Source organism: Mixophyes fleayi, chromosome 2 (assembly GCF_038048845.1).
Source record: "Mixophyes fleayi isolate aMixFle1 chromosome 2, aMixFle1.hap1, whole genome shotgun sequence".
Classification (NCBI taxonomy): Eukaryota; Metazoa; Chordata; class Amphibia; order Anura; family Limnodynastidae; genus Mixophyes; species Mixophyes fleayi.
The window spans coordinates 331703559-331728392 of record NC_134403.1 but is presented as its reverse complement, the minus strand read 5'-3'; the positions used below and the strand labels follow the sequence as shown (position 1 = coordinate 331728392).

General features: G+C 42.3%; 1 protein-coding gene across 4 annotated transcripts in view; it reads right to left on the bottom strand.

Moving 5' to 3' along the window:
* The window catches only part of LOC142139358 (Golgi SNAP receptor complex member 1), a 71340-nt gene that overhangs the window by 33778 nt on the left and 12728 nt on the right, over window positions 1–24834 (bottom strand). Inside the window, exons 1-6 of one of the 4 annotated variants that reach the window (XM_075196894.1) lie at window positions 23348–23475; window positions 20430–20544; window positions 17416–17503; window positions 15083–15190; window positions 12776–12867; window positions 6257–6331 (exon numbers count right to left, since the gene is read on the bottom strand). In XM_075196894.1, coding sequence (XP_075052995.1) covers window positions 6257–6331; window positions 12776–12867; window positions 15083–15190; window positions 17416–17503; window positions 20430–20544; window positions 23348–23378 — 509 coding nt within the window. In that variant the 5' untranslated portion in view covers window positions 23379–23475. Of the gene's footprint in view, window positions 1–6256; window positions 6332–12775; window positions 12868–15082; window positions 15191–17415; window positions 17504–20423; window positions 20545–23177; window positions 23298–23347; window positions 23476–24834 lie in introns of those variants that run through there. The other 3 variants (XM_075196892.1, XM_075196895.1, XM_075196893.1) reach the window with 3 other exon arrangements.

Here is a 24834-nt window from a genome sequence, read left to right as displayed (position 1 = left end):
CCCTGTTCACACACTGTCTCTCTGAGGGGTGCTCAGCCTCCTCTCCACCGTTGGCGTCACTAAGTCTGGGCTGGGAGATTTTATCTTCAAATCTCCCACCCAAAATACTCAAAAGACATCTGCTCCGTGGTCTGGCTCCCATCCCCAAGCCGAAATCAGCTGCAGGCTTCCTGCTGCTGCTGCCCTCTGGGCTCCAGTGTGGCGATCTGCCTGCTGGGACTCTTAGGAGGCACAGCACCTCCTGGTTTCATTTGAATCTTGGAGGCACCATTGCAAGCCTTCCAGCTGCCACTGTATTGCAGCTGCCAGTGAGGGCTAGTGTGGCAGCCAAGTGCAAAGGGAACCGGAGTGGCAGCCAAGTGCAAAGGGAACCGGAGTGGCAGCCAAGTGCAAAGGGAACCGGAGTGGCAGCCAAGTGCAAAGGGAACCGGAGTGGCAGCCAAGTGCAAAGGGAACCGGAGTGGCAGCCAAGTGCAAAGGGAACCGGAGTGGCAGCCAAGTGCAAAGGGAACCGGAGTGGCAGCCAAGTGCAAAGGGAACCGGAGTGGCAGCCAAGTGCAAAGGGAACCGGAGTGGCAGCCAAGTGCAAAGGGAACCGGAGTGGCAGCCAAGTGCAAAGGGAACCGGAGTGGCAGCCAAGTGCAAAGGGAACCGGAGTGGCAGCCAAGTGCAAAGGGAACCGGAGTGGCAGCCAAGTGCAAAGGGAACCGGAGTGGCAGCCAAGTGCAAAGGGAACCGGAGTGGCAGCCAAGTGCAAAGGGAACCGGAGTGGCAGCCAAGTGCAAAGGGAACCGGAGTGGCAGCCAAGTGCAAAGGGAACCGGAGTGGCAGCCAAGTGCAAAGGGAACCGGAGTGGCAGCCAAGTGCAAAGGGAACCGGAGTGGCAGCCAAGTGCAAAGGGAACCGGAGTGGCAGCCAAGTGCAAAGGGAACCGGAGTGGCAGCCAAGTGCAAAGGGAACCGGAGTGGCAGCCAAGTGCAAAGGGAACCGGAGTGGCAGCCAAGTGCAAAGGGAACCGGAGTGGCAGCCAAGTGCAAAGGGAACCGGAGTGGCAGCCAAGTGCAAAGGGAACCGGAGTGGCAGCCAAGTGCAAAGGGAACCGGAGTGGCAGCCAAGTGCAAAGGGAACCGGAGTGGCAGCCAAGTGCAAAGGGAACCGGAGTGGCAGCCAAGTGCAAAGGGAACCGGAGTGGCAGCCAAGTGCAAAGGGAACCGGAGTGGCAGCCAAGTGCAAAGGGAACCGGAGTGGCAGCCAAGTGCAAAGGGAACCGGAGTGGCAGCCAAGTGCAAAGGGAACCGGAGTGGCAGCCAAGTGCAAAGGGAACCGGAGTGGCAGCCAAGTGCAAAGGGAACCGGAGTGGCAGCCAAGTGCAAAGGGAACCGGAGTGGCAGCCAAGTGCAAAGGGAACCGGAGTGGCAGCCAAGTGCAAAGGGAACCGGAGTGGCAGCCAAGTGCAAAGGGAACCGGAGTGGCAGCCAAGTGCAAAGGGAACCGGAGTGGCAGCCAAGTGCAAAGGGAACCGGAGTGGCAGCCAAGTGCAAAGGGAACCGGAGTGGCAGCCAAGTGCAAAGGGAACCGGAGTGGCAGCCAAGTGCAAAGGGAACCGGAGTGGCAGCCAAGTGCAAAGGGAACCGGAGTGGCAGCCAAGTGCAAAGGGAACCGGAGTGGCAGCCAAGTGCAAAGGGAACCGGAGTGGCAGCCAAGTGCAAAGGGAACCGGAGTGGCAGCCAAGTGCAAAGGGAACCGGAGTGGCAGCCAAGTGCAAAGGGAACCGGAGTGGCAGCCAAGTGCAAAGGGAACCGGAGTGGCAGCCAAGTGCAAAGGGAACCGGAGTGGCAGCCAAGTGCAAAGGGAACCGGAGTGGCAGCCAAGTGCAAAGGGAACCGGAGTGGCAGCCAAGTGCAAAGGGAACCGGAGTGGCAGCCAAGTGCAAAGGGAACCGGAGTGGCAGCCAAGTGCAAAGGGAACCGGAGTGGCAGCCAAGTGCAAAGGGAACCGGAGTGGCAGCCAAGTGCAAAGGGAACCGGAGTGGCAGCCAAGTGCAAAGGGAACCGGAGTGGCAGCCAAGTGCAAAGGGAACCGGAGTGGCAGCCAAGTGCAAAGGGAACCGGAGTGGCAGCCAAGTGCAAAGGGAACCGGAGTGGCAGCCAAGTGCAAAGGGAACCGGAGTGGCAGCCAAGTGCAAAGGGAACCGGAGTGGCAGCCAAGTGCAAAGGGAACCGGAGTGGCAGCCAAGTGCAAAGGGAACCGGAGTGGCAGCCAAGTGCAAAGGGAACCGGAGTGGCAGCCAAGTGCAAAGGGAACCGGAGTGGCAGCCAAGTGCAAAGGGAACCGGAGTGGCAGCCAAGTGCAAAGGGAACCGGAGTGGCAGCCAAGTGCAAAGGGAACCGGAGTGGCAGCCAAGTGCAAAGGGAACCGGAGTGGCAGCCAAGTGCAAAGGGAACCGGAGTGGCAGCCAAGTGCAAAGGGAACCGGAGTGGCAGCCAAGTGCAAAGGGAACCGGAGTGGCAGCCAAGTGCAAAGGGAACCGGAGTGGCAGCCAAGTGCAAAGGGAACCGGAGTGGCAGCCAAGTGCAAAGGGAACCGGAGTGGCAGCCAAGTGCAAAGGGAACCGGAGTGGCAGCCAAGTGCAAAGGGAACCGGAGTGGCAGCCAAGTGCAAAGGGAACCGGAGTGGCAGCCAAGTGCAAAGGGAACCGGAGTGGCAGCCAAGTGCAAAGGGAACCGGAGTGGCAGCCAAGTGCAAAGGGAACCGGAGTGGCAGCCAAGTGCAAAGGGAACCGGAGTGGCAGCCAAGTGCAAAGGGAACCGGAGTGGCAGCCAAGTGCAAAGGGAACCGGAGTGGCAGCCAAGTGCAAAGGGAACCGGAGTGGCAGCCAAGTGCAAAGGGAACCGGAGTGGCAGCCAAGTGCAAAGGGAACCGGAGTGGCAGCCAAGTGCAAAGGGAACCGGAGTGGCAGCCAAGTGCAAAGGGAACCGGAGTGGCAGCCAAGTGCAAAGGGAACCGGAGTGGCAGCCAAGTGCAAAGGGAACCGGAGTGGCAGCCAAGTGCAAAGGGAACCGGAGTGGCAGCCAAGTGCAAAGGGAACCGGAGTGGCAGCCAAGTGCAAAGGGAACCGGAGTGGCAGCCAAGTGCAAAGGGAACCGGAGTGGCAGCCAAGTGCAAAGGGAACCGGAGTGGCAGCCAAGTGCAAAGGGAACCGGAGTGGCAGCCAAGTGCAAAGGGAACCGGAGTGGCAGCCAAGTGCAAAGGGAACCGGAGTGGCAGCCAAGTGCAAAGGGAACCGGAGTGGCAGCCAAGTGCAAAGGGAACCGGAGTGGCAGCTAAGTGCAAAGGGAACCGGAGTGGCAGCCAAGTGCAAAGGGAACCGGAGTGGCAGCCAAGTGCAAAGGGAACCGGAGTGGCAGCCAAGTGCAAAGGGAACCGGAGTGGCAGCCAAGTGCAAAGGGAACCGGAGTGGCAGCACACCACTACTGGATCACAAAATGTCAGGGCTCAACTTTTTAGGCAATGCTGGGCCACACATCAAATACATATTTCCTTTATGATAAAACATTTTTTATTTTTATTTATTTTCTACACCTGGAGTTGAGCACCGGGATTGAACCTGTTCGGCAGTGGGGTGCCAGACATGAACTCTTGTGGCTATTTTGTACACGTGGGAGGACCATTCTATAACATTTACCTACTTTGTATCCCACACAAACCAATGTGGAATTCACTAGAGTTGACAAACATTTCACTAACAAATTTAAGTAAATATATTTTTATTTTAGTTTCATCATACAAAAAAAAAGAAATAGTAAAATGCATAAAAATACCTTTTTTCCCGCAATTATCTTCATAATTACACTTACATTTTTTTAAATTAATATTGTATATCACCAGAGGACAGTGTTGCCATATGGGCTATGTGTAATTTCCGTAAGGTATGATGCATAAGCTCAGCTCTGACCTAATGCCTGCATTGAAAAGAATCAAGATAGAGGACACAACCATATATTTTCCTTAGTAAAACGATGGTATAAAGTCTCATTGGGGAAGTACGCCATTTCTTATGATCCACTTCAGCTACTTCAAATTAACAATCTGCATTTTAATTACCTGGAAATGCTTTCAGAGCATTCCTGGCTGAATTGTGAAACTGCTGAATTTATGTTGTGTAGAAGACAGCACAGTGGCCTAGTGGTTAGCACTTCTGCCTCACAGCACTGGGGTCATGAGTTCGATTCCCGACCATGGCCTTATCTGTGTGGAGTTTGTATGTTCTCCCTGTGTTTGCGTGGGTTTCCTCTGGGTGCTCCGGTTTCCTCCCACACTCCAAAAACATACTAGTAGGTTAATTGGCTGCTATCAAAAATTGACCCTAGTCTCTGTCTGTCTATCTCCCTCTTTGTCTGTCTGTCTGTGTCTGTGTGAGTGTGTGTCTATATTAGGGAATTTAGACTGTAAGCTCCAATGGGGCAGGGACTGATGTGAGTGAGTTCTCTGTACAGCGCTGCGGAATTAGTGGCGCTATATAAATAAATGATGATGATGATGATGACATTGAGAAGTCAATATTATGACAAATACACACTGCCCCCTGGAGTTAGAAGTACAAAATTGCACTTATTTAACAAGTCAAACAAGGATCTAACAGTGCTGTCAGTGTATTCTGAATTTAAACGGCATAAGTCTAGGTAAACATACAAAAAAGAAAAAAAAAAAAGAAAATTACACTCGCTTACCTGTACAATGCATCACTCTCAAATTAAAATTATTTATCCCCACTAGGACATCATAACATAGGAGCAATGTCATAGTGGAAATGGCTTCTCCACACTAAGAGACATTTCCTAAGTGCTGTGCATTTTGGAGGCAGGTGCTCTTCTAGATGTCACCCACACTGGAAGCGGGTTGTCACAGACTTTTGGCCAGGAATCACTTCTGAATAAAGCTTTCTGTTAAAGAATGCAATGTTCAGTACAGAGACAGACTTCTGCATACATGAGGGAATCCCCAATGATGTCATCCGTGGGTGTTCTCCTACTGTAGGGAGAGCCCAGGGTCTAATAAGGGACAGTCTGCCAAAATACTGAACTTTTCTAATGAGTTAACTTGCTGCAACATGACCGCAGATGTGTATAGATGATCGTAAACTAATAAAATTATGTCTCAACTGGCGATGACTATGGGGGGGGGGGGGTGGAGTATAAAGAAAAACAACACTCACACAAACATTTAGCTAGATACATTATATGACCCACACAAGCAGAATGAATTTCTAACACACACATTTGGTATCATAATAAACATTATCAGCTACAGAATACATTTAGGGTTACATGTGAGAAGTTACACCATACATGTGAAACCAGGCAAATTGTATTTTTTCCCTATTTATGTCCAATTTTGCCATTGCTCTATAAAGGACAAAGTAACCCTTACTAATGAACATAAAGTACAGTTATTGCCTGATTAACCATCCCCTAGTATTGGAATTTGTGCTCGTCATGAAGGTAATCATTAAGGGGTTAAACCACTAGTAATGCACCACAAATATCATCAGACACCAAAGAGCAGGGAATGGAGCCTTCCTTCAAGAATCCCATAGCAATGCCTGCTCCCTCCTTCCCACTTTGTAGTATTAAGGATTTCATTGAGTATATGTTTACAGATTAATGGATTGTCCAGTAAACTTCAGCTTTTCTGTCCAATGAGGTAAGGTGGACGCTTGCTATAATAACTGTCCTTACACTGTACTCAAGTACATTATATTAGAAAACCATTAGTGAATATTGCATGAATATGACCATTTCTCAACGTTCTCTAAAAACAAAGCACATTTTAATACAGGGATGCCTAAGAAAAGACAAAATATGAGATTCTGTCTATGTACAGTAAAACAAAGACCAATACTCTGCATTTTACACTGCTTATTTTATGGGGAATATGTCAAAGAAACACAATTGATAATATGCGGCTACTCCAATACAGTGATATGGTTTTACATTAAGTACATTAAAGAGGCTGCACATTTGTGATGACCTATTTCTTTCAAGGAAGCGCCTTATCGTGTAATGCATTCTATTCTTAAACCTGCTGAAAGTGTGTTTTGCTGTAAAGCATGAACTCTGCATGCCTAGCTGCTGGATCAGCCTATTGAGCATTAGATCATTATCAGGAGCAATTAGGCCCTAGAAAGCCAAAATCCATACAGTACATATTAACCCCTTCTGTTTCAGTGCTGACAACAAGAGTGCTTCCATCTTACCTTCGGAGGTGCTCATGCTCTTTCAAGAACAACTCTGTTCGCCTGTTGTTAACACCAGAGCCTGTTTTGTAAGATCTATCAAGGGGAAAAAAAGTTTATAATCATGTATCTGCGAGACGGACATACAGCAGTTTAACACTATTTATTGCAACAAGGCAGATAAAGATGTAAAATAGAGTTTAAGTTGCCAAAATGTTCACATTCAAAATGTTGCAGTGTCCTTTACTTTAGCCTGTGTATGTACTGAATGTTTAATCACAGTTATGTATAGTGGTCTGCTATTGTATCCCTTCTAGAGAATTTCACAGCATTGTCTTCATTTTGAAGTGGTCACTTTCTATCCTCTACTAACAAGCAATAGCAGCATGTCATCAATTACTATTCAGCGATATACCGATCATCCACAACATTTAAACCACCAGCCTAATATTGGTTAGGTTCCCCTCATGCTGCCAAAACAGCTCTGACACACTAAGGCATGGACTCCACAAGACCTCTGAAAGTATCCTGTTGTATCTGGCACCAAGACGTTAGCAGCAGATCCTTTAAGCCCTGTAAGTTGCGAGGTGGGGCCTCCATGGCTTGTTTTTCCAGCACATCCCATAGATACTTTATCGAGATCTGGAGACCAAGTCAACACCTTGAACTCTATTTGTCATGTTCCTCAAACCATTTCTAAACATTTTTTTGCTGTGTGACAGGACACGCTATCCTGCTGAAAGTAGCCACTGCTGTTGTCATGAAGAGGTGTACTTGGTCTGCAAGAATGTTTAGGTAGGTGGTATGTGTCATATTAACATCCACATGAATGCCAGGGCCGAAGCTGCACACTGCCGCCCAGAGCATCACACTGCCACCGGTGGCTTGACTTCTTTCCATAGTACATCCAGGTGCCATCTTTTCCCCAGGTAAATGACGCACACGGCCCTGGCCGTCAACATACTTTAAAAGAAAACGCGATTCACCTTTCATTGTTCCATTGTCCAGTTATGGTGCTCACTGTAGGCATTTTGGCAGTGGATAAGGGTCAGAATGGGCACCGATCTGTGACTTCACAAGTTGTGATGCATTGTGTGTTCTGACACCTTTCTATCATAGCCAGCATTAACTTTTCAGCAATTTGTGCTACAGTAGCTCTTCTGTGGGATTGGACCAGAAGCGCATAGGGAGCGCCCATCAATGAGCCATTGGCGCCCATGACCCTGTCGCCGGTTCACAGGTTGTCCTTTCCTGGACCACTTTTGGTAGATACTAATCACTGCATCTGAGGAACACCCCACAAGACCTGCTATTTTGAACATGTTCTAGCCATCACTCTTTAGCCCTTGCCAAGGTCGCTCAGATCCTTACGCTTGCCCATTTACCCTGCTTCAAACAAATCAACTTCAAGAACTGACTGTTCACTTGCTGACTAACATATCCCACCCCTGGATAGGTCTCATTGTAACAAGATAATAATTTTCAATCAATCATTGCAACTGTCAGTGGTTTTAATGTTGTGGCTGATTGGTGTATATTTACAATGGTGGAAATATTATATATAGAGTGCTTTTTCACTTTTCTACTGCACAAAATATGCAATGGAAGGATGTATTTTGTGAGTGTCACTTTCAATTTCTTCAGACTAGTGCTGCCTTCCTGGTATAAGAAGAAATTGTTATAAGACATTGCTATAAATCTCTGCTCAGGGTATGAAGCCACAGCACTGGGACAAGTCCCAGCCTATGCATTACACAGAGGAGACTGTGCCTGGTGATTTACATGGTTACAAAACTCTTTGGTGACTAGCAGTACCAATAACTTACAACAGGGATACATTATGCCATAAAGGTTCCAAATAAACAAAAGCGAAAACTGCTTAACTAAGACCTGTGAATACCGGGCAAAAAAAAAAAAAAAAAGAGATCTCTACACAAGAAATATCTCAGTTTTCATTGTGCACAATAGACCTTATGATACGGACAAACATCTCTCAGTCATCTGATGTAATTTGGATATTTTCATTTCTCATACACTATACACAGTGTTTCATGAATCATACTCATGTTCTCAGCTGCATGACTACAGTTATAGAGTTACTAGACATTCCTTCCCCTTTACAAATATTCTGTAACTACAAGTTAGTAGCAAAAGTCACCTGATCAAGAAAAAAAGGAATAAAACTGATACACACAGTTGTTCTAACAGAATTCACTCTGTGACAAAGAAGATGACGCAAGCAGTTATGTTCTTCTATTGATCAGCAAATGTTTAAGTCTGAGGAAGTCCAGTGTTCTCCCCAGCACCTATTTCCCAGGTGCTTCACCCAGCTCTAGGAGCCCAACAGAGTCCTTTTATGATAAAACAAAACATTGTTTCTCCAGTTTTAACAGGCACTATGTGAGCACTACAGCCAGCAGTGTGTGTTAGGCCACTGTCCACTAGTCTGACCAATCCTGGCAGGAGTGGGCAATAACCTCCAACATTATTCAATATTATTGCAAAGTATTACACGGCTGACAAAATTCAGTCCAATCTGACCTATGGTTGTTTGCACGGTCACTGGTGCTGTCTGCAGAGGAAAGGAGACATGTAGAAGGTGGGGAGAGGTCACAGCAGATGGACAGGATTTCAGATAAGTGCCCACAGGGGAGAGAAGTGTGCAGATCTGCAGAAAATTGTAAGCATGAGGTGTTCTTGTGCAATTACTCAACATATAGAAAAGGTGTGATGGGGGCGAGAGAATTCTGTACAGGGTTTGGTGCATGTGCAGGAATAATGTTAATGTGTGGTGAACTTTAACCAACGCTAAACTTTCATATATGCTGTAAATTGAATGTAAATTAAGGTCACCCCTACTTGCACATGTTATGTAATGTTGTATCCTGGTCCTGATTTGTAACCAGAGTGGTTTTAGCACCATGTATTGGTTTTCAGCAGATAGAAGAAAAAAAAAAATCTCACTTGCAAATTTTCACAACCAAATATTAATATAAATTAATGCAATACATTAAATACTATATGCAAACAAGTGTTCTTGGCATAGAAAATAGTAATGTACATACTTCTCTGTGAACATAATGGTTTTGATATAGGATATAATTATTGGTTGTCAATTGTAAAGAGTGTGTGAGACCAGTTCGACAATCACCGCTTTAAGGGGAACCAGCAGGTCTAATAACTGTTGTGTAGGCGGCATGTATTGTATGGCTCACACTGCAACCTATTGTAGTGGTAGAGCACGCTAATGCATAAGAAACAGTGGCCTGTTCTTAACACCACATCTAATGTTTTAGATTTTACACCACAATGATGGGAATGATACCGTTGACTAGTATTTGCTCTATTTTTAATTAGCTTTCTATGTGTTTATGAGTGACAAAACAAAACAAAAAAGAGCAGTCACATCAATAGAAAGGATTCCCCAAAATTAGGAACCAACTGTGAAAAGTGCTTTGGCTTCTCATCTCCTGGTATAGCTTCCAAATAATAAAATGAAAACATTAAATAAATAATTTGCCACATAAACAAACAGAAGCATGAAAGACTGAAACTCTTTCACCAACCCCAAACACTTAGGATCCTTAGCTCCTAGTCCCAAACATGTAGATAGTGCACATAAACAATAACAAACCTATGAATATAGTTCTATACTGTACACTGACTGCACCCTCACTCTCCCACCTTGTACCATCTTCTCCAGTATCAATCTGCCACCATCACATGGCTAAATCAGTGTCACGTTCCAACATCTAGACACCGGCACACTGCTTCCGCTTATTCCATTCACTGTCATTTAGCCATTAGGTGACATATGTGACTAGAAAAGACAGGAGGCGAAGCACCGGGTAGAAACACCAAGTGGAAGGTGTTTAGTAACTGAAAATGATGGTGACACGGCTGGAGAAACTGTTCCAGGATGGAGCAGCATTTCTTCCTGACACAGGTTCAGAAAGGAAGGGTGGGGGGGGGGAAGGCTTGACTTGACCTGAGGAGCCAAAGTAAGTAGCCCACTGAATAATTCGGTGGGGAAGGTTAGATGTTCTGTGGGAGGATGGGGAAATGGCGGACAGAATGGTTATTTGTGAAGTTTATGTATAAACTCTATAACCAGAAGCGCTGAAATCACTTTAGGTTTTCTTCTATTTAAATATAATTTATGACACAAAACTTCATGACTACCTAATATAATACAGTCAGAAATTAAATGGATCACATACAACCCTTTACAACCAGCTATTTATAAAATTGTCCCAAAAAAACCCCTAAATAATTATCTCCCTACTATTACAACAATATAAAACATTCTCTCCAAATACATTGGTGTAAACTAAATCCAAATCAGACTTGGGGGTATATTTACTAAACTGCGGGTTTGAAAAAGTGGAGATGTTGCCTATAGCAACCAATCAGATTCTAGCTGTCATTTTGTAGAATGCACTAAATAAATGAAAGCTAGAATCTGATTGGTTGCCATAGGCAACATCTCCCCTTTTTCAAACTCGCCGTTTAGTAAATCTAGCCCCTGGTGTCTTTTTAAAGATGTATCTAGAGATGTCAGATTGACCCCTAGCTAATATTACAAACCACTGACTGTTGCACTTATACATTGCTCTTTAGGGATGATAGGCTATATTACATTTGCAGAGAAGTCCTTTATCAAAGTCCTCGCTGCACTAACAGCGACACCTACACACATTATGAATGCAAACTACCAATATGGCTGCTTCACATGACTGACAGCAGAAACAACACAACAAAATGGGACGTTACCCATGTCTAGAAGATCGACTTGTATAGTGAGCCATTGGGCCACCTGCTGTCCATAATTGGAATAGCAATCTAGTATGTTTGATTCCTTTCTTAAAGTGTCTGTACTGCATGACTGTTACCAGCGGCAGCCCAGAAAGTGTTCAATACTACCCTTGCCAAAAACAGTTTTTCCCCATCAAGTGTATTTTCTCCAACAAGCTGCCACATTATCAGCAAAGATCAATAGTTGAGCTTCCCAATGACTAGAACTGCTGATGTTTTTAAATTCCTTTCCCTGGCAACCACAGAGTAACACAGACAAAAAAAAAAAAAATAACCAGGGGGACAGATATACTCATAAGATGAGAACAGCCTGCAGAATACGTAAGCGTTCATCTGCTGATTATTTGTCAGGTTTATTGCTTTTGTGACTCGTTTGCTTTTTTATTATAGCAATCATCATTGAAAAAATATATACAACTCCTATTTACTGCAGATTCAGCAGTTTTAACTTATTAATTGGATTGTTTTAGTTACCACATACTGTCCAAAAATAATTACATCATAAACTACAAGGACTTCCAATGTTCCTCCATACATTTCTGCAGAAAACTGCCTGTTGCCCCCTCACCTCCCACTTGGTCCAGATGGCGGCCCCAGCCCTAGGGGATGTAAAAATGTATTAAAGGGAATGTTTTTTTATTTTAAAGTGTATATATTTAATGTATGGGCGCTATTGCGCCGCTGACCATACTGTTTCATACTGTTCCTGTAAATTTATTATGAGATTTTGGAGGCAACTTGGTTCTGTAACTTTTCTGAAGAAATGAAATCTCATGCTAATTAAGCTTTTTAGCACATGTTTCTAGCCTGAATGCACAGCAGGGGGTCATTATCCTTTTATCCTGTGTGTCATGTTAAAGAGAAATTGGAGCAATCTGAATGATGAAACAGCAAGTAATTTGGGAAATCACATATTGATGTAAATTTTGTGACATTTTTGTGAAATTTAAATTGTGTTAAATCCAAGTTTAGAGAACATATTGCATCGTGATGCTAAACTTTGAATGCAATATCTCAGACTTTGTATTTCAACTGGTGTATATACTATCTGTACTTTTGGATGATCACTAGTACCTCTAACTAGTGTGTAATGGTCCTTATAAGGACCCTTTTTGAGCAATAAACATCACTGCTTCAAAAACCTGCTTTGATGCCTATGTACCTGCTGTAATTCCTGTGATCTTACAGATCAGATCACCCTATTCTGTTGCCTGGCTGCTCTGAGATTGGGGACACAGAGTCTAGTAATAACACTCTACCTGCTACCCTGCAGCTCTGGCCATTATGACAGACCAGGGGGAACCATCCACAGCAACCCTGATCTGAAGGAAGAGGTCAGGGATATCAGCCCTAGTGCCCTAGAAGCAAGTGTGTAGAAAGAAGCAGTTCCAGGTGCTGCCGGGTGATCCTGGCGGCTGCAGCAGAGTCTCACTATAGTTTTTAGAGGAGGCACATTTGGGTTAAGAAGAGGGATAGTGGAAAGGCAGGCTCCAGTAACACAACAGAATGGCATAGGTGGTCCATTCTATCACACTGCTGTTCATAGAAGAAATAAAATATTTAGACTTATGTTATCAATAGAATACAAAGTACGTGAGTTCTTTTATTATATGTATCTATATAGAGATCAGCTGCATAACAGCAGCAGCTGTAAATGACTAATAGGACAGCAGTACTCACCACTAACCAATCATCTGCAGATATTCTCTAACATCATTGACTTACTCAATATCCTTTCGCACAGATCCCAAGAGGTCTTCTCGTTCTCGAATTGCCTGGAAATTGGCTTTTGTTTTGTGAAATTCATGTGTGTAATCCTGTAAGACAACATTCACACATCTATTAATAAATGGGCAGCATTACTAGTTATTAGCAAGCTAACATAACAGATACCAGTGACCTGATTAATATGTAATAAAGCATAAAAGATATACAGCAATCTTATTGCATACTAGGGCTACCACAGAACTAAAGCAACTATCTATTACTATATTGTAATACACCTGATTATTACATAGAATCAAGACAGAGATGCACCATTTAAGGCTTCGGTGGTCGGCAACAGGTCAGCTTTTTGTATTTTAGATCTCAAATTAGTCATTGAAGCAATGAAATTTTATTGCATCATCTGTTGTCTGTTCTCAGCTTCCTAATACAGTTATTATCAGAAGAGCAGAAATGTGTTTCCCTGTACGCATGTCCATTCCCTTCCATTCTCTAGCATCTCTTGGCTAATTCGCCTGTCATCCACTGTTTGTCACTCCTCTCGATAAAGGAGGAACCTGTGTGTGTCACAAGCACTGAATTTCACATGTGGATAAACCTATTGTAGACACCCTGAGTATTTAGTTTTATATATAGTCCAGATGTGACTGCAGATGTACTGGTGCTATGTTTTATTAGTAAGATGCCACACAGTGCAGCAGAAAACGCATCCGATATTTATCATGAACTCCTAAATTATTCTAAGCCGCTAAGGAAGCTGAACATATAAACACCACAATATGGCTTATATTCATAAATCAAGCACAACAATATATCTGATTGAACAGTGTTAAACCTGAAGAGCAATACTGCCCAATAGGCCATAACCGGTGAACATTTCCAAATGTATTCAACAAGAAAATATTTGTCCTATAACAGCAGCAAATGATCGGAATAATAATGAATGTAAATGCTGATATATACTGAAAATATTCCAGTTATTTCTAACCCATATGAAAAATCACTAAGCTTAAAGAGCAAATGTCACCTATACAAAATGTAAGGAGCCACTCTGTGGGCTGAATCAATACACAAGTAGCTAGGAATCATAGGAACTGAAACGCATCATAACCACTAATCATGAGTCACTTCTTCCTAGTGAAATGATAGGTTGCATCCTAATGGTTTACTCATAACTGCCTCCAATGTGCAGAAGTGCTGTTAGGACAGTTTCTCATTGCCCAGACACCCCCACCCCACCATCACCTATGCTTGAAACACTTAAGAGTTATGTCTCCTTACGGAATATCGCTGCCATCATTCATGTACCTAGATCGCTGTATTAAGGTCTGTTACTCACAATGCTCATGGAGCATGGCTCTCTTTGTAGTACCGCCATGCTCAGAGAAGATAGATGGGGTGGCAAGAGACATGGAGGTTCACACTTCCCTCTCCCTGAATACAGACGCAATGCCAGCAAAATGGCTAGGTACCACCCTATCTGTGATGCTGAGGTTGAGGAGGAGTTAATCACTGCTATCCATTAACCTCCACCTCATCAACAATTACTTAGCGTTTCTAAAGCACACCCTGTGTGCTGGTCACATCCACTTGTGTCATTAGCCACAGGAGGTAGATGCGGTCACAACTCCGACAGTGAAAATGTCAGCAGGCTAAATGCCGACACTTCCAATCTAGGGACAGCTTGAAAATGTGGACAGTGTGATTGTCAACATTGTGAATGACAGGTTAACTTCCGGCATTTCCAGTGTCTCAATTAAGTACCAGACCCACAGGAGGATGCTCGCTCCAGGTGCCATGGCTCCTTGCTACACACCACTGGGCGAGCTGGATAATTGGCTGCTAGGATCAAGCTTCCCATCTGAAAGCAAGATGTCAGGAATCACTTTGCTGTTGCTGTCGATTGTGCCAGGGACATCGGCGAGAAGTGGGCAGTCTCCTTGCCTTAGTCACACACAAAACACGGTGCATAGTGCCATCTAAAGCTGTGTACCCCTGTTATGTGTACAGCTGTTATATGCCTCTGTGCACAGGGATAGCAGGTTTGTCTTCTCCAGATTCAAATATTGGGACACCCCCCCTTTAAAATCATGCGTTTGTCCCTGCTGTGAGTAGGACACAGGTACTCTAACAGATCATTAATCTATTTGCTCAGTTTCCGATTCCATTTGTTCACTAACAAATCAAATACACAATTCATGCATTGAAGCATAATGTGTACTAAATTACTAACAGTAACAAAAAATCACAACACCAAACAATGATATAAATGGGTCATTAAAACACAAAATAATCCACACAAATTACCTGCAGTATATCTCGATGTCTCTGTAATGTGTGCATTAGTGCAGCATTTACAGAGGTCACGCCAGCTGTACTGCTGTATTCAGCCATTTTGTCATTGACCCCGGTAAGCTGTAACAATAAAGTCTCAAGTAACTAAAGGCACATAAAGATGTATATAGACAAACATCACATTTTCACAGAACTACATAGAATTGGGCAGAAGATAGTGTTAAATTTCACGTAAAATACAGCGATATATAGGAGGACTACGATAACCAATCTCTTAGGTAATTGATTGTGGTTTCCATGATTTAGGATAAACTGACCCTCTGTGCCAATTATGCCACCCCCCAAATGAGAAGGAAGCAGCAGAGCACTGAATACATTGGAGCGCTGCTCAAGTTCCTCACTGTTTTTGAGCTGGGTCATTCCACATCAGATCACCCAAAAAACATGAAATGTCCACCACCCTTCTCAGATTTTTTTTTAAATCTTTTTAGTTAAGAGAGGATGTCAAAACAACTATTTCTGCCAAATACCTCAACTGTCTGACAATTAGTTGATTAAATATTGATTTTTCAATTTATTAAATAATTTACTAATCGCGGCTTCTTTATCCAGTTTATTTGTAGTACCGCGGGTGTTTATTAAGGAATCACCACCAAATTTGGACCCCTAAGGTAACTCTTCCTCCCGAATCCAAAAATCCAAACCAAATGACTTTATCTGCCTCATGTTTTTCGTTACGGCAAAAACGCACGTTTTTCGAATATAATTAAAAACACTAGGTGCAATTGACATTAGGGATCCCATTTTTGGGGGGCTGTTTTAAAAAGGTATAAATTACTACCACAAAAAAAAATCAGCCGGGTACTCTGCTTTATAGTGGAGAAAAAAAATAATGAAGTTGTCTAGATATTTGGCAGAAATAGTTGTTTTGACATCCTCTCTTAACTAAAAAAAAATTTCATAAAAATCTGAGATGGGTGGTGGACAACCCTGGTTGAACGGACATGGAATGACCCAGCTCTGATTGTTTGACCATTCTGGCACGAAAAAAACAGTTTCATACTTTTCTAACTGTTATTTTTACATAAATATCCCGTTATGTAGTAGTTTAGTTCTCCCAAACATGTGCTTTTAATCAAAGTATTAGGGAATTATATAGGCAGACACAAGGATTTCTGTTATCTCTTAACTTTTATTATTCATGTTTTTAAAAAACAAAATGAAAAATTGTAAAACTAGGAGAGCACTTTAAGGGTCTTCAGAGCACAGGCCTGCTCTATTTTTTTATTTTATTTATAAATCAAATGCAGACTGGATTTATTAGTAACTACAATAGCAGTAAATGACCACATAAATCTGAATGGAATGATACAACTATTCCAAGAAAGCACCTAGACCATCAGGCATGGAGGAAATCCCTAATGACATCACTGCAGTGCTATCATATTGTACAAACAGCATTTAGGTGTCAATAACAAGGTGTCTAGCACGAGCGAGATCCCCTCACCTCCATAATGATGTTTAAAAATGCAATAACATAAGCGTTTTTGTGTCTAAGCTCACATATCAGCACGGTGTAACATTAGAGGCAACTTGGGAAGTATACACAGAGTTCTATACAAAGGCCAGGAAATGTAGATTGTAACTAACAGTCTAGTCCATGTGCTGGGGCACGAAGCTGCACACATAACACTCCATTAGTAATGACATGAATATATTATTTATTAAATCTTTATTTGTAAAGAATCACCATACAAACCAGCACTTTACAGATCAGGTTTAATCATACACATTAGTCCCTGCCCCAGTGGACCTTATAAGCACACACACATTAAACTACCAGTATGTATTGGGCTTTTACGTAATGTGGGAGGAAATCAGAGCACTCAAAGGAAACCAACGCAAACGCTGGAGATCATAAAACTCATGGATACCCATGGTCCCAGTGCTAACCACTGTGCCACCATACACACCCTAATGTGAAAATAGGTGACATATATATATATATATACACACACACTCGCTGGCAGATACCTGTCAGTGAGTAATTACATGGCAGCCCAGCAAAACCAAGCAGAAACGTATCAGCTATACGAGAAAAGACAAGGTAATATGAAAAGGTGGCACAGCAACAAAATAATTTAGTACTTGCTGGAATAACTTGTGGCTAGTTCCAGTGTTGTGCCCAGGAACCATTTCATTTGGTTCCCAAGAATCTGATGAGCAGAAAGCAGCGTTCAAAACGTTGATTACCCCATTGCAAAAGCCATGAATTCCAGGTAGTGATGTATGCTCCCCTACCCAAAAAGAGCCATACAATACGCACAAGTAATGGATTTAAATACCTTTGCCAGAAGCTGTTCAATCTCAAAAGCCATAGTTTCAAACATGTGATCCTGACTTGATCCATTTAGAAGTGGCGTCGTATCAGAACTGGGGGGAAAGTAGCATAATTATGTAAGATGCTTAACAAAAGGAATGTTTTAGACTGGGGAGATTTATCAAAAGGGTGGAGGTGTTGCACACAGCAACCAATCATTTTCTAGAATATACTAGACAAATGATATCTAGAATCGTATTGTTTGCAATTGGCAATACCTCCTCTTTATGTGGTTTGCTCAAATCTATTCTATGGTGTCACTACAGCCTCCCACAAACTGACTAACGTTAGCATATAACTAACAAAAACCACATGTGAAAAGAACCAGTCAATTTTTACAGTTCTCATTTTTTTCTGCACCACCTGCTCAAGATAGAGCATAGAAAAACAACATGCTCCTGTGCAGAAGTCACAGATCCCTTCATTGTGAGGAAAATTAACTGTTAAATAAACTCTCAGGCTGAGTTGGGGCATTTGTGTCCAACATAAGCAATTTTCGATGTTCTTGGTTGAAAGGTGCATAGAAAAACTCTTAATTTATCTTCTTTGTTTTACATGTATATAAGGCACAAAGTGAAAATCAATTTATCATAAAAGCAGCAGGCACTCTTTAAATCATTTCACTTGGGGAAAATTAAGTTGCATGTAACATACAGAAAAGAAATCATGATTTTTAGAATTATCGAGGTATATTACTTTTCTGGGCGAATCCAATTATCTCATGGGGGTTACACACCTGATGTATCTTAATGGACAAGGGATAAGTGGACTCAACTGGTTGATTCACAGACAGGGACAGGGCCCTGAATGTCACAGCAACTCATAAGACTGCAGTCTGAGCTTTTTGACCTGTATTAGGTTAGTTTAGGAGACTGTCCTAAAGATGTAGAAGGAGCTAGTTGTTTAATGCAGTGGGAAGGTAATTCTTTATATATTAACAGAGCTGCAATGGAATGTCAGGTTGGCATTGAACAATTTATTTTACCTTCACTGTTCATTTCTACATTTTAATTTTGAGGTTTAGTGGCCCTTTACAGAATGATTAAGCCTGATCCCAAATTATGTTCCTGTTATAAAAGAGTAATAGTATTTATATCTAAATATGTGCTCAACATTTTCATGACCATACTAGACCTGAAGATATTTCAGATAAGACAATGATTGAGGAGAAAGCAGATTCGAGTTTGGGGAAAAGCCACAAAGAACTAAGGCAGCAGGCTGTTCATTATACCCTCAAAGGCAAGTAGTAATTCATTTTCTTTATTTAATATGCGTCTGCACATATCGTAATCATTTAGGACATTGAGTGCTGTGGTAAAGAAAATGCAGCAAAAGTGGTTACAAAAAAAACGTTTCATTCAATTTTTAGTTTTAAAACACAAATGCACGCCTGAAATGAATGTACAGGGCTACATATGCTGGGACTACCGACTAGCACTGACAGCCTGCATCTAACACAGAGCTCCTCAGATCTGGATCAGAGGTTAAAAGGACAAGATGGGCCTGACAGACCTCATCTTCCCATCGCTCACTCTGAAACATTCCAACTGGAGTATATATTTATGGACTCCTAAGTTTGCTATTTGGACCCTTTCCCTATGGAGTACAAAATGGTGTATGGGACACTTCCTGGCATCCATCCCCCTCTCATCATAATCAAAGAAAGTGAACAGCTCCTTCAACATCACAAATGCTTGTAAGGGGTTAAAAGAAGGCGTTGTTCTTCATCAACAGGGATTAGGAACCTCATTAACCAGTTCAGACCACCATTGTTCTCCCCTGGGCTTTAACAGACAGTTAGGCACCAGGTCAGCACAGGAGGGAAGCACAGAGAGAATCCCTGCCCATCCCTCAAACACCTCCCAGCATCGCTGACCTGTTGATAACCCTGGATGGAGGGATTCCCAGTGTGGTAAATTGGGACCCCTTAAAAATGCCTACAGGGTAGACTTCAGGTTGTTCCAGGGTTCCTTGAGCTTGGTGTAGAACAGGCCTGTCCAACCTGTGGCCCTCCAGGTGTTGTGGAACTACAAGTCCCAGCATGCCCTTCCAGCTATCAACTGGTTGTCTACGGCAAAGCATGCTGGGGCTTGTAGTTTCACAAACACCCGGAGGGCCGCAGGTTGGACAGGCCTGGTGTAGAATTTTGTCTCTCACCAGCTGCATCACGATTCCTGTATCTGATCCTGCATTTAACCCACAAGTACCCTACTTGCTGCCACGAATCTCTGCTCCATCCTGAGTTGCTTGTGGATCTGTTCACCTGGTGTACCTGCTGGAACTGGGAGACTGGGGTTCAGATACCTATCACGCTGATAAGAGTGCACTGGCTAAGCAGCCGGGACCATTAGGTGCGAAAGACAGGATTTCCAGCTCTGTCAGGAGAAACGTATCTATAGCTTGGTCTGGGAAATTGTATCTCTCAGTGTGGCCGGCAGCAGCGTACTTACAGCTGAAATGGAAGCAATGTATTTAAAGCAGGGCTGGGCAAAACATAATCACAGCCTGGCAACAGAGAAACGGGTTTATTGTTTGGATGCAGGAAGTGTGCATATAGCTTGGTCAGGACACCTAACTCCACAATTTGGCCAGAAGGCAATTTGTTTTAGCTTAACTGGGACTCTGCATCCTCTATTCAAAAGACAGGAAATACAGCTTGGGTGGATCCAGGGATATCCTCAGTTTGCTGGTGTACCACCGTTGGATTACCTTAGGAATACATCAGGACCACCTACCTGGATCACCTACTGGACTAAAGCCCTAACACCCTGTTATCATCACACCTTATATATTTGTGAAGACAAGAAAAGACATTTGGGATTTTTACGGAGCAAGATACTCATGGTTCCAATTAAAACAAGCAAGTTATGTTCTGAATCAAAGAATATTAACAGCTTGTAGAATTATCTGAAGTTCTTAGAGAAAAAGAAAAGAGATAAAGAAACCAATAAAAAAACAAAAATCAGATAGTACCTATACCTGTCGCGTCTTCCCTCTCTGGAGTTGCTGTGGGTGTAACTTGTGCAGAGTTTGCTAAAGGAAACTAATTTGAGGTCTAGCTCGTTTTCCAGTTGCCTGGCCTGCTTCCTCAGGTCTGTTGAACAAAAAAAAAAGTGGAAGTCACGACTTATGTGTTAAACAAATCAAGTCATTTAAATCAGTTCCCATGACACAGTGAAATAACAGTAGACTTTGCCATTTTCAATAGTGCCTAATTTATTTGCCACCTTTTTATATTTCAGAGATTTTATGCACAAAATAAAAAAAACTGGCTTCTGTGCAGCAGTGGTCATTTTATGTGTAGGCGCACCACGGTTTGGTTTTTTTGCTTGCTTTTATTCAAATGTAGTTGCAGCATTGTTCACCCATTGACAGTACTGAAATTAGAGAAAACATGTCATCAGTATATTAGAGACACAAGTGTACTGCAGTTTCTATGTGTTCTGCCCACCTAGGACAACATGAAGTAAAACTGCAGATTGGATCTGTCACCTTGAGTCCTTATCTCCGAATACAATTAAGATTATCAGAGCTTCCATGATTTTCAGTGACAGTCTCAAGACCTTAAATTTAACAGCTTTTGGACACGGCTATCCACTGAGTGGTGACTTATTATTGCTCTGCAACATTACCTTCTACAACACTGCTTCCAGATGTCATTAAAGACATACCAGGAACCATGGCTATCCTGAGGATACACGGTGGAGGGAGAAGTATTGGCCAAAGTTCTAAAAGAAGCAGATATTTGTGGAGACTAGGGAACAGCATGGAAGGCAAAATAGCATGTGTCTCAGGGGAAAGATCAGCACCAAAATGCTACATGGGTTCAGGTATAAAGAAGATAGTGTTGTCCCTTAGTGAAAAAACACCTTTAAAGAATTGTTCATGGTAAATGTTATACATGAAAATTCCAAACCATTGCCCAATATTATTTCCTTGTTTTGGTATTGGTAGCTGATTTTATCCCATATTCTTTTAAATTAAAATGCATTAAAGTAAAACTATTTAAAAAACAGTACAATTGGATAGAGACGTCTTTACAAAAGGAGATTAGAGTAAAACAATTCTTTGACACATGGGAGAGTTTTATAGTTCTTTTACCTCACATTATACGAACACAACTTTGGAACAGTTTCCATATTACTGAATGGTTTGAGTTAAGAATGGTCTCTGCAGATCCTCCAATCAACCTGTCTATACCTACTGATAGTTAAGTCCTGTTTAAAGGGGAATGTTTGGAATAAATGGATATGGGATGTTGACGACTCATTGGATTGTAAGAGAATTGTGAAAACATAAATGTATTTTAGAATGCATTCAATTGTACTTGTCATATTTTTTACCTCAATAAAAAATTGAAAAGGAAAAGAAAAAACACAAAACAAAAAAAAAAAAAAACAGCACAATTTATTACAATGATCATGTCAAGTGGTTATGTCCTATTTTTATATGTATGAATTCCAGTATGTCTGTCTGGAGTGCTCACAGTACAATAAGTTTGGATTCATCTGCCAAACTGCAATGTGTCACTGGAAATTGTTGTTGAAATTTGAAAAGTACAGAACATACATATTCAGCAGAATCTACTATATAAACCACTGTAGCATTTGTTCTAGATTTATCTCCCCCTATCCTTTGTCAACAGTGAAGTTTAGTGACACTGTATGAAGAGGAGAGGGATGATGCGACTGATTCAATGTGATGTTGAGCACCATATAAAGATATTTTTTGTACACAAAGACTGATTTTCTGATTATCTTTAATGGGAAATATTGCATTTAATCAAATGTAAGTGGACAGAAAACATATATGTTTAAAATTTACAGTACACTTTTATGTCCAGTTATTAGTAAACACTGAGATCCCAGTTTTGTCTGTTCAGGATCCTAAACAGTGATTACATGACGTATTTCACCATATTTCTGGACCAATCTTGGACTACTGTGTATTACCTATTACATGTTCTTCTACCAACACTTCCGTGATGACATAATATTTGTTAATAGTTGTTCAGTCATGTCTTCTTTCTGTAAAATGTATTTTTATTAAACAGAAATAGGACATTACAAAACAACTTCTGAAAGTAGGTAGATCATCATGTTCTATTTTACAGTAAAGATGACTCCTGAATTTTTCCAACAGGCAAGTATGTGCAAACACAATAAGTTAACCTTTACAACTACAGTGCTTCAAAAAAAAAAAAAACCCTCACAAAACTGCTTCTTGCTGCTTGCAACTTCAGGAGTTAGGTGGAATGTGATGCCATAATATAAATTACAAACATATTGCAAGTGAAAGGGTTAGTTAGTTCAGCGACAATTCAAATATACCAGGCCAGTCAGGCAGCTTTTATACAGGAAACAGTACACCTACCTGGGTGATCTTATTTATTCTAACAGTGTTTTCCATATTTAAACTAACTACTGCCCGCTTGTGACAATATAATCTCCAGATTATCACACCACATCCTATGGATTATAAATGATGTAATATCCCACAATGTGACAGGGCTGCATATGGGTCCAGATGATCGGAACAGAGTGATTCTTTCACATTTATACATAAAATAATTGACTGCATCACACAATCTGATGATAACATACAAAATATAGAAGATAGTTATTTTATATAGATCAGATATGGGAATTGAAGAGATAAACAAGATACTGCACAAATGTGCAGAACAACTCCAGTTTGTACTTGTCTTATTTTCCCATAACCACATACATAACAGTCTCTACATGGTAAACAGTCATCTTCTCCATTTTAATACAAAGAGGTTAGCTGTCACTCCTACTGAGACCACCGAGCAGCTGGAGCACAGCAGTGACACGGCAGCTGTCTGCCTATGATGTCCGCCTCTCCCGGGACAGCCTGTCACAGGAGCCGTTTCTCACCTTCCCAGTAGTTACTGCTTCCCGCCGCCATCTTTGTCGTCCAACGTCACCCAGTCCGGCGAGTCAGTGATAGAGAGGAGACTGAGAAAGGCTAGTAAGCCGCTATGACGAGCCTAAGATATTTGGACTGAAGGGCTGTAAAACAGCGACACCTGCCGGATAAAATACATTACTGCCGTTTAGTTCCCAGTGTGCAAGATTAGCGTCTTGTTTCACGATCAAGCTTCATAGTTGCAAACAGCCCAGGAACGATAATCGGTGTGTACTGCGTCGGATAGATGAAAACTTTAACTTGTTAAAGCAATACATTCATATGCACAACGGCATAAAATATCAAACAAACAGACTTGGAGGTACTTTTCAGTATAAGGCTTTAACACAATAATGCATACAGATTATATGAGTTTCTTAACTGTTTTTAACATTCAGAAGTTAAAAGAGAATTTTATTTTATGTTCTGTATGTTCATTTAGTAGTATACGAGACAAACATATATTTGTGTTGTGTTAAGTAGGCGAACCAGGAAATGATAGGTATAAAAAAATGTTTTTGTACCAGTTCTGTCATGATGATGTTTATAAACATCCACAGGATGAGACATATTTCTTATTGGAAGTTTATAAGTATCCATAATAATTGGAGAACCATCAATGGCAACCTGGTAGCTACTCAAGGAGACATGAACTGTTCTATTTCCTGGCACCCCCATTTCTGTACACAAGTGCTCAAAATTAATGATTTGTAGAGTTAATGCAGAATCCAAAGGCACTTGTGCATTAGTATGGGAAGTTCATAATCATTAAGCTCCCTGCAAAGAGTCAGCTGGACAGACATGTTTCTATAATGGGAGCTTTGCAATGTCCCACAACTGCTGTTTGTGGAGCAGAGGAAGGCTCAAGGGTCTTCAGACAAGCTTATAATATTCCTTAACCACCCTCTTAACCTCACTACATTACCCTATTACCATCCGTTACACAATTTCACACAAGACAATTACTCCATGACCAACATTGTTGTGTGAGAGGATCATTTAGCTTATGAGTCACTTTTACCTTTGCACTGGGGCTGGACCAAAATGGAAAATGTAGACTTAACCTCATGTATCAAGCTCCCATTGTCCCATAGATTGTAAGCTTGCGAGCAGGGCCTTCTCACCTCTGTTTTACCCAGTTTGTTTATTAGTTTACTGTGTTTGGCCCCAATTGTAAAGCGCTACGGAATATGTTGGCGCTATATAAATAAATGCTGATGATGATGATGGATCTAGGAAGCAGACCTGTGGGAGTTCTTCAGAAATTTTTTGGGGACTGGGATAAGTCCAGCTACCTAGGTTAGAAGAGCAGGAGGAAGCGGAGAGTGGTGTCATATCTGACCGCTAGCAGCTATACCGTCTGTGGTTATGTAGTTCCCCTCCTCTTTCCAAGCAATAAGAGTCTCCTGCAGCATAAGGCTTTTCTTGGTTTTCATGTTGCAGGTATGCCTGCTGG